Consider the following 10,372-nt stretch of genomic DNA (forward strand, 5'->3'; position numbering starts at 1 on the left):
TCAACCTCCGAGCTGCCCAGATTTCTGAAACAGGAGAGGGAGAGAAACGTGTGTGAGTTCAGTTTGCCTGTTTGTCTGTGGTGCAAAACGACAGAAAGACAAAAACTGACGACGACGAAGAAACAAAGCCTATCCACCTTATTTTTGAATGCCCCACTGTAAAAAAGAATCGTGGGTACAAGGTCCGGTTTAACGTGACTCATTGTTGCCGCTTGCCATTTCCTTTGTTATACTCTGGCTGCAGACCCGAATTATAAACCGGAAGCTGGAGTCCGTTATAAAAGTTATAAATATAGTCACGTTATAAACAACTAACCAACGCTGGAGGTCCGTATGGAAACTCGAAATGTGTGTTACTCGAAATGGTTAAAAGTTAAATCAATTTGGTGGCGTTTTACTGCCATGTAACATAGCTAGCTAGCCGCTAAATTAGCCACAGTTAGTAGCCGACTACCCACAATGCATTACGTTATCCCAGCACCCGAACGACACGGCTGTAGAGCAGAATGGCTCTGCTGTAAAAGGGTAAAATCCTCATAGACGTTTTTTTTTTCGGGGGCTGGGGGGTTATCTAAATTGGTTACACCGGAAATAGAACCCATAGTTAACGTAAGGCAAAATGGCCGCCAAAAATAAGGTGGATAGAGGGTATGCACGTGATGTCACAGAGGCAGAAGTCACTGTGGGGTCACGCCCACTGAGTCACAGCAAGACTGAGCTTGAATGCAGTAATCAGCCTAGATAACTGACACCTGCTGCTCAGGGAGGAATTTGACACTCATTTTGACACTCGTTCCCGAATGAGGGGGCGTGTTCCAGTGGGTGTGCATACCCTCTATTAAATTTGGTCTTTTTCTTGGTGGGGGGGGGGGGGGGGGGCTTTCCCTTTTAAAAATCCTCACTCAAGACCAAGAGATTGCAAAGTGAGTCTGCAAAGTAATCAATCAGCCTTAGATGAATGGAATAGCAATAGTACCACAAAACTCCATGACTGATTCATTCATTGCTCACATTTGGATGTGTCTTGGAAAGCATGTTATAAAATAAGCGTATTGTTATTTATGAGACAGATCCACTGACCTTGCAGAGTAGATTCTTCAGCGGCGGGGGTGGCTGTGGGGGGAGGGGATGGCTCCTCCCTCTCCTTTTCTGCTGTGGGAGGGGCGGGGGATGGCTCCTCCCTCTCCTTTTCTGCTGTGGGAGGGGCGGGGGATGACTCCTCCCTCTCCTTTTCTGCTGTGGGAGGGGCGGGGGATGGCTCCTCCCTCTCCTTTTCTGCTGTGAGAGGGGCGGGGGATGGCTCCTCCCTCTCCTTTTCTGCTGTGGGAGGGGCGGGGGATGGCTCCTCCCTCTCCTTTTCTGCTGTGGGAGGGGCGGGGGATGGCTCCTCCCTCTCCTTTTCTGCTGTGGGAGGGGCGGGGGATGGCTCCTCCCTCTCCTTTTCTGCTGTGGGAGGGGCGGGGGATGGCTCCTCCCTCTCCTTTTCTGCTGTGGGAGGGGCGGGGGATAGCTCCTCCCTCTCCTTTTCTGCTGTGGGAGGGGCGGGGGATGGCTCCTCCCTCTCCTTTTCTGCTGTGGGAGGGGCGGGGGATGGCTCCTCCCTCTCCTTTTCTGCTGTGGGAGGGGCGGGGGATGGCTCCTCCCTCTCCTTTTCTGCTGTGAGAGGGGCGGGGGATGGCTCCTCCCTCTCCTTTTCTGCTGTGGGAGGGGTGGGGGATGGCTCCTCCCTCTCCTTTTCTGCTGTGGGAGGGGCGGGGGATGGCTCCTCCCTCTCCTTTTCTGCTGTGGGAGGGGCGGGGGATGGCTCCTCCCTCTCCTTTTCTGCTGTGGGAGGGGCGGGGGAGGGCACCGTCTCCGGGGCAGCGGCAACTGTCTCTGTGGGAGGAGGTGTCTCCGCCTTGACGTCCAGAGTGACAGGCACGGGGGCCTGGGCGACGGGCGTTGCCTGAAGGAGACAAGATTTGTATCTCTTGAGGGGCATACTTGTACATTTGATTTGTGAAGATATTATTATGTCGTGAAAATGTAAATGCATGACAATTGCAGTCACAAGACTGATTGACATTGTTAGCCCCCCTGCCAGAAGGTACAGGCCTTGTGTCCTGATAGGAAAAAGTAACATGGTGCAAATATACAGGATTCAAATAACATCTTATCTCTAAAGACAAGTGCAGCAAGAGAAAGAGAGCTAGCTAATACACAAGTATACTATCAGAATAACTATACTCTTAAAAAAGTTTAAGATCTACATATAGAGATTTAAGCAACAAATACGAAAAGAAAGAAATGTACAGTATACTACCCACATTGCCAATACAGTAGAACCATTCTAGTTCTTTACCCCTAACTATGTGTACAGGTTTAAACAGGTCTTCATTCATAAAAGGGCATGTCTCGTGTCTGAATGGCTGTAACGTGTCTTTACCTTGTCTAATACGACTTCCCGGATGGCTGGCAGACCCTGAGGCTTGTTCAGGCTGGCAGGGATGAACTGGAAGGCCAGCAGGAACTCCCTGTTATATACAGCCTGGATGGGCGCTGCTGCCTGGGTGATGGGCACGGGGGCTGCCTGGGCGACGGGCGTTGCCTGAAGGAGACAAGATTTGAATTAATCCTGTGGTACATACATAAGTATGTCGTGACTTTACTTTCTGAGGCACACATAACTATTAATTAATCCTGTAGTACATACATAAGTATGTCGTCACTTTACTTCTTGAGGCACATAACTATTAATTAATACATAATGATATAGTCACTTTAATTTGTGAGGCACAACACTATTAACTCATACATGTGGTTCTTGGCATATAGAGCCTACAAGCCATACATCCAGTGTTTGAGGTCTGTGGGATAGATGCACAGTGAATACAATGTCAGAGAATGGGTTTGAGCTGGTCTGGTTCGGGGCTAGCGAGTAAGTGAGTCCATCCCCCTACCTGGGTGATCTTGCTGAGGCAGCTGGTGTCAAAGGGTCGGCTCTCGGTGGAGATGGGCACCATGTTCCAGCCCTTCCGGCCACCAGGGCCTCCGGCTGACTCCTTCTTGGAGAGGAGAACATGCCGGACCTTCATCTGCTCCCTGTGCTCGTCCAGCTCGGCGTCTTTGTGGATCTGGTCGATGGTCTTGGGGCCCGCCTCACCTCGCCTGGGCACCCAGTTGCACTGGGGTTGGAGAGAGATGGTGAGTACAGGGTAGGTATTCATGAGAGCTTGGCAGTACTCGCTTACCTAAAACAAGTCTGAAATGCTACTTTCCCCGATCCTGACGCTTTTCCTCAAGTCTTTCTTTCACTTGCATCTAATGTGTTGTTGTTGTTTCAATACACTTTCTTTGAAGGCTGTAAATTGAGTACTGTAATGTTATTTGGGTTTTAAATGACAGTAACTTGTAGCTTCACCTTAGAATGCATTAGGACGTTTTTTTTTAATTAGAAGAATGAAAAATGCATATTGTGAATCATGAAAATATCTCAAAATAGTCTGGTCTGGCTTAATGTTCCAAATAATTATTGTCAGGTTCTAGAGCTGACCTAAACTGCCTATAGTATGCCATGATTTATGAGAAAATATTGTTTTGTGAAAAGTTGTAATAAAAGGGCAACATCGGCTAATAACCCCCACTATGGTGTGGTGAGTATGAGGGCGACCAGAGAGATTCCAATTACCAACAAGCGTTGGTAAACAGGAGAGTGTTTGGTGAGTGACAAAGTGCGAAATGGATTCATAGTATTCTCACATGCATTTGTTACAAATAAGGTGCATTGCCCTCGACACTAATGGCTGTGGTCAATTGACTACGGCCATTTTAATACAACCACATGTCCTTTAACTGCAAACAACTGTTGCTGGCCAGCCAACATCGCTGTGAGGAGACGCAATGAAGCAGCACAAGAGACCAAGACACCCCAATTCATTCTTATGTCACTAGACCTCACTGGTAAGTTAGCAAAAACATGGACTTCTTTTCAGAAGACTGGTAGAGTAAGCTAGGGTTGAACTCAAGCCTACCCGTCGAATGTCCACCACGTCCTGCAGCATGAAGCGGATCCTGGAGGAGATTTTCCTCTCCTTGATGATCCTCTCCATCTGGTTGAAGTACTGGTCCATCTGAGCCTAAAGACAAACCAAGACACTTTGGTGAGCGTACGTTTCATTGTGTTCAATTTGCAAGCCGAAACAATGTAAACTAGTCCTGCACGATATGAGGAAAATCTGCGATGTGCGATAACATTGTTCAATATACCGATTACGATATGACTTGCGATAAATAAACAAATATTAAAGTACGCATATTAGCTATACATTTCCTATGTCTTTCTGCTTTAATAATGCTAACAAAGACCCCAAACATAGCCTATGCCCACTGAATAAAGAAATGAAATACACACTGACTCTAGCTGAAACTACACACAGCGTGTTTGGGCTTTGGCAGAGGAGGCGGAGCGCACTGTTGCAAGGGGACGGTGTACGCTGGATTTACAACACAAGACAAAATGATCAGATGCTGAGTGGAAATGCATGACGCATGTAAATAAAAGCACTTTTGTTATTCATTGCGTTTCAGGCAGTCTTTGCGATGTGTTTATTGCGCATGTTCATATTGCGATGACGATGAAAATACGATTAATTGTGCAGCCCTAATGTAAACCATACTGAACGTGCCCATTCCACCACTAGACCTAACTATTTGTCAAGATCTCCTCTACAGTATGTGTGTGTTGTTGTACCTTGGCCGTCTCCAAGTCCAGGTCCTTGCCGATGGTGGACAGCAGTTTGCAGAGGCACTCCAGGGACTCCTCGTCATGGTCCTTGAGCAGCTTTCCGATGCAGGAGTGCATGATTCCCTCGGTCAACTTTTTGAGTTTGAACAGCTCAGCGATGAGCTTGATGTTGCCGAGGGAACGCCTCCTCGCCTTCTCCTTAGACTCCTCCAGCTCCTCTCTGAGCTGCTTGGTCTCGTCCTGCAGAGACAGAGAGGTCAGAGGTCAGGGAAGGGAGAGGGACAGGGTTTAAGGTTGGCTTACATTACATTTCTGGTGAATTTATCCCCACAGATATTTAACACTAAACATCAGGAAATTGAACCAAATTGGATCTTGATGTAATGGCGCAAATTCTTCCTCCCAACACACGGTCACCTTCAAATCCCTTCCACCACACTTCAAGGTTTGACCATCAACTCGACTCGACCCTCCCCCTTCAATATATTCTGACGCAAGCGCATACCCCTGAGGCAGCATCCAGCTCTTTCTGCTTCTTCTCAAAGATCTCCTCGTCATCTTCGTTCTTCTCAAACACCTTCCTGCAGCGTTTGAGTAGCAGGTGGCGGAAATTCACAGTGACTCCTGGCTCATCTGTGGTGGGAACTTTTAGCTGAGGAGAGCAGAGTAAAGGGACAGTTATTAGGGTACACAGTTGGTTAACTTGGTTGAGGACGTATAAGGGAGAAGGGGTGGCTCTCAGTTCCTTCATCTCATCACTTAATAAGTCAGTGGCTCAGAGACGTGGCACAAATTAAAGACTGGCGCATGGCAGGTAGAAGCATGCATATACATACCGTCATAAGGCAGCTGCACATGTTGGCATAGACCACTGAGAAGTTTGGCTCGGAGATGGCCTTCTCAAAGATGAGGTCTATGACTCCTTTCAACTTCTCCTCTGTGTCAATGGCCAGCTCTTGGACCTGCTTCATCAGCTGTTGAAACATCTGCGGGGTCAGCTTGTTGAGGATGCTGCGCAGACGCTTGAACAGGTCCTGGGTCTTGGCAAGCTCGCTCTCCTCTGGCTCCTCTGCTCCGCGAGTGCGGGCTGGCTTTTTGGCCGAGGGCTTCCAAGCCTTCTCGGCCTTGTTTAGCTGCACGTTGTCGTTAAGCGACATAATGGTGATGATCTTCCTCGGTTGAGGCTCTTCCCTCTGGTCCTGTTGGAAACGGCGTGGCCCGCCGACACCGATCATGCCTAGAGGCTAGAAGGAGGGATGGGAGGAAGGGGTGAGACGATGAGACATTTCAGCCAAAAACATTTAGTTACCCAACTGCAACCTTCAAGTGCAGTGACATCACTGATCCACACTAACTCAAATTAATAACTCATTAACTCAAATCAACTCTCTGTAACTGTAAACAGTTTTGAAGTCATTCATCTAGTTTGACAGTTATTGAGAGTTGATTTGAGTTAATGAGTTAGTGTGGACCAGTGATGTCACTGTGGTTTAGCAAAATGTAAATGCACGACAATTGCAGTCACAAGACTGATTGACATTGTTAGCCCCCCTGCCAGAAGCTACAGGCCTTGTGTCCTGATAGGGAAAAAGTAACATGGTGCAAATATACAGGATTCAAATAACATCTTATCTCTAAAGACAAGTGCAGCAAGAGAAAGAGAGCTAGCTAATACACAAGTATACTATCAGAATAACTATACTCTTAAAAAAGTTTAAGATCTACATATAGAGATTTAAGCAACAAATATGAAAAGAAAGAAATGTACAGTATACTACCCACATTGCCAATACAGTAGAACCATTCTAGTTCTTTACCCCTAACTATGTGTACAGGTTTAAACAGGTCTTCATTCATAAAAGGGCATATGTCTCGTGTCTGAATGGCTGTAACGTGTCTTTACCTTGTCTAATACGACTCCCCAGATGGCTGGCAGACCCTGAGGCTTGCTCAGGCTGGCAGGGATGAACTGGAAGCCCAGCAGGAACTCCCTGTCATAAAGCACTGCTGCTCCTTGGGCGACTGGCATGTGTACCTGAAGGAGACAACATTTGTAGTCTTGAGGGGCATACTTGTACATTTAAGAGCAGAAATTAATTTAGGCTCACCTGCCAAAGACTGGCACACTAGAGTTTACCGGCTAGGAATAAAAGGTGTGGTCTAGCTAGAAAACCACGTAGGAGCACATGTGAAACTTGTAATGTAGCGATAGACGTCTACAATTGTTATCAAGCTGCTGAAGTTGCATTCCTTTGCTCTGAAAGAAATGAATAAAAATGTGATTCTTATTCCTTCCTCTGAAGGCAGGTGTTGACGTATCATGAGGGCAGTGTAGGATATTTAAAAAAATATTTTGGGGGCAACTTTTGCCCCCACCGTCTAAAAACTTGGGGCATTTACAACATTTTGGGGGCATTAAAAAAAATAATAATTAGTGCATAAAGTTGCTAAAGTGTAGTGTAAACAGAGATGTTTGTGTGAGTGTGTTCTTCATCGTTGTCTTCTGGCAACCAGCTTGCAGGTGCTGAGTGTGTGTTAGAGATGGAAATTAAATGAATTGGATGAAAATTAAATTATCAAAATATTGGGGCAATTTTAGCTGGATAGCTGGATGTCGATGGTGGTAATTAACACATGAATTACGGTATTAATTAATTCTAGGTGTTGATGAGGAATTAATCCATGATGATGTAACAGGTTAATATGGTCCCGCTTATGAATTTCACCAAAACACCCCATTTTCCTCTGGGAATCTCCTACTTGTGTGCTCTAGAGTTTAGTGTTTCCAAACGCACCCACCGCAGCAACGTCATTATGTGCGCATGCATGCAGCTTCGGTCACAGTCTCCTGGAAGCGATATTTTTTTTCGGATGATGGCGATCGATGGCTATGCGAAGGCATAACCCGCCCCTCTCTGCCTCTGATTGGCCTAGCGTCAAACTTCCATCCAAACACATTCGCTTGGCTATCCTGCATTACATCTCTTTCTACAGTCTGTGGTCAGACAGTCAGACAGACAGCAGTTACGCTTGCTAGCCTGCATGAAAGACGCCAGTGTGTTTATGTTTTTAATATAGTCATCTATGGTTTATAACGCTGCCTGCCGCTACTCTTGGCAGTGCACGTATGTAGACTATAGACAGATAATTGATCAAGGCTGATATAAAACAGGGTTATTTACAGGGAACTAATTCAGATCATTGTAACACAAGAATGACATGTATTTTATGTATTATTGTAATTTAAATATTAATCAGAGGAAACAAGGTGATGAAATTTAGAATGACAAGAAAAAATACACGTTCATATGCCTGTGCAATAGGCTAAGTAGGCCTAAATAACTGTTATACGGTTTGCAATTGTAACGTTTAATATAATGAAGTAAGATCTCACAGATAACCTTTTGATTCTATATGCTGCCATCTGCCATCTCATGCTTGTTGATTGAATGATTGTTTTGCACCTGCTGCTCACGTTATGAACAAATTAATGCTTAGATGACCCTTACATCCTCAGCAGAAACTAACTGACTGCAGTCATTTTAATAAAGTATGAATGTTAGTTAGCTGTCCAGCAAACACTCCACTAATCGCCTATTTAGTTATAGTAATAATGCTTGTAAGTAGCCTACCCCGCAGCATTGTGACATTGAATGAAAGTATAGGCTATATTAGGCTCGTTTGAGATGACTTCTGGCTCGCCTGGGAAGCAGGCGAGAGCAGCCGAGTGCAGTCAGTCAATCAGAGGCAGAGAGGGGCAGGTCATGCCTTCGCCATCATGGGAAAAAAATCTTGCCTCCTGGAATGTCAACGAGGGGAGTGAGACCGCGCATAATGTACACCAATCTATGTGTCACACAGTAAACAACCTGAGACCCAGTAGTGCCTCTTGCCTCCTGAGTGTCACCACACACACACACACACCAGAAGTAACACAACGCAGTCGTAACGCACGGGTTACAATGACATAGGCATAGCCTACTTAATTAATAGTCATTCATATATGAATCAGTCTGTTCATCAAACATGCCTTTGATGCTGATGATGCGGTAATCGGCCTCCGTGCTCAACTTACACATCCCCACCACATTTTGGGGCTGTTTTAACTTACAGGGGTGTAGTGCCCGTAGAACGCGGGGGAACAGCGTTCCCATACTTATCCAAGGGGTGTTTTGTGTGTGTCAGTGTGTGTGTGCATGTCGAGCCAATAAAACGAGTGAAACTTGGCAACCTTATATCAGCCATATTCACTCTCTTCCTTCCTCTCTGTCTGCCCTCCTTATCATGACAACCTTCCTCTCTCACAGCATCAACTCACGGCTTGAAGAAAGAAGGAAACATTCCACCTTAACTATATTTAAGGTGGGCTGAATGATTCACACAGCATCAACTCGTGGCTTGAAGGAAAAGGAAACATTCCACCTTAACTAGCTACACCGGATGGCAGCGTTTCTAGCTCGTCAACTTTCACGTTAACTTGACAATTTGACCCAAGTATCAGAACGGCAAACAACAAAACAAAAGATGGACGTACCGAAGTTATTTTAGAAACATTGCGGATTCACAATCTCACATATTTTTAAGCCAATACAGAAGCTTTGCATCAGACAATTAATCGAGGGAAGAGACATCAAGCTAACAGCAACACAGATGTTTTTTGGCGCACTGCCTTCCGGTGTTCATTCTGGTTCCATGGTTTACGCCCCATGACAAAAAGCGGGGTGGAAGGTGCCCAGACTAGCCCGAGTGGGAGTGAAGCCGCGCATCTCTGAGCCCTTACACAAGCAGAAACAATGTTAAAAGCATGTTTCTTTTCAACACGGTTGAATCAAAAGTTAGCGTTAATCACCCCATTGCAATTTGCATCACCAGAATTCACCACAAAATTCTAAAAATGCCGGCCACCGTGTCAAATGATGATCACTGCCTTGTGCAACTTGTCCCCACTTCTCTAGATAGCAATACACGACGGCAGGTAAAAACCGCCGAGACTTGCCTCACCCTCCATAAAGCTAGGGGAGAGAGGGAGACCCCAGGCCTCGGGGTCACCTGTAGCCGGATTTTAAGCACCAAAATGGGCGTACATGAGCCAGAAGAGTGCCCCAAGCATGGACGTCACCTCGATGTGGATTTGATGTATCAAAGTCGGTCGCCATGAGCCAGGACACACCCACTGGCCTGGAGATCACGTCTACTCAGACAATTCTATCATTTAACAGTTTAAGTTTCCGTATAAATCATTACAATATCGCTCCTGTGAGGTGGGGATGCATTTGGGCAGGGGTGCAAAACTCGGCCGGCCGTGGTTGCCGGGGACAGGGAGGGAGAGCACAGCGCGGCAGCTGCTTCTCTCTCCGTTTTTAAAAGTGCGAAAAATACGGACTTGTTGTGCAAAATAACGTCAACAACTATCGATATTCTTGGGTACATTCAGTTTAGCAAGCTTAGCTAGCTAAGTGAGTTCAACACAACAAGCTAACTGCCAATAGTTTCAAACGAGTTGAGCGTCTGCTCCGTAACGGCAACGACTGATCTAGGCTACATCAAAGCAAAGCAAAGATGGCTGTTGTGTGTAATCAAACTCACCTCGGGGTACAGCTTGACTGGTCGTCGTCTCCACAGTGGCTCTTTGAAAACGTTGGCGGACAT

At 46.2% G+C, this 10,372-nt stretch overlaps 1 protein-coding gene across 1 annotated transcript; it reads right to left on the reverse strand.

Moving 5' to 3' along the window:
* LOC310800879 (eukaryotic translation initiation factor 4 gamma 1-like) lies at positions 1–10,372 on the reverse strand (the record flags this gene model as incomplete). Its single annotated transcript, XM_083664767.1, has 10 exons — positions 1–24; positions 1,850–1,945; positions 2,426–2,587; positions 2,940–3,164; positions 4,011–4,115; positions 4,730–4,963; positions 5,229–5,375; positions 5,560–5,967; positions 6,627–6,758; positions 10,310–10,372. 10 exons carry the CDS (start codon positions 10,370–10,372, stop codon positions 1–3), a joined length of 1,596 nt encoding a protein of 531 aa, XP_083520893.1.

The sequence above is a fragment of the Poromitra crassiceps genome, assembly GCF_964638095.1.
Source record: "Poromitra crassiceps genome assembly, contig: HAP1_SCAFFOLD_130, whole genome shotgun sequence".
Classification (NCBI taxonomy): Eukaryota; Metazoa; Chordata; class Actinopteri; order Beryciformes; family Melamphaidae; genus Poromitra; species Poromitra crassiceps.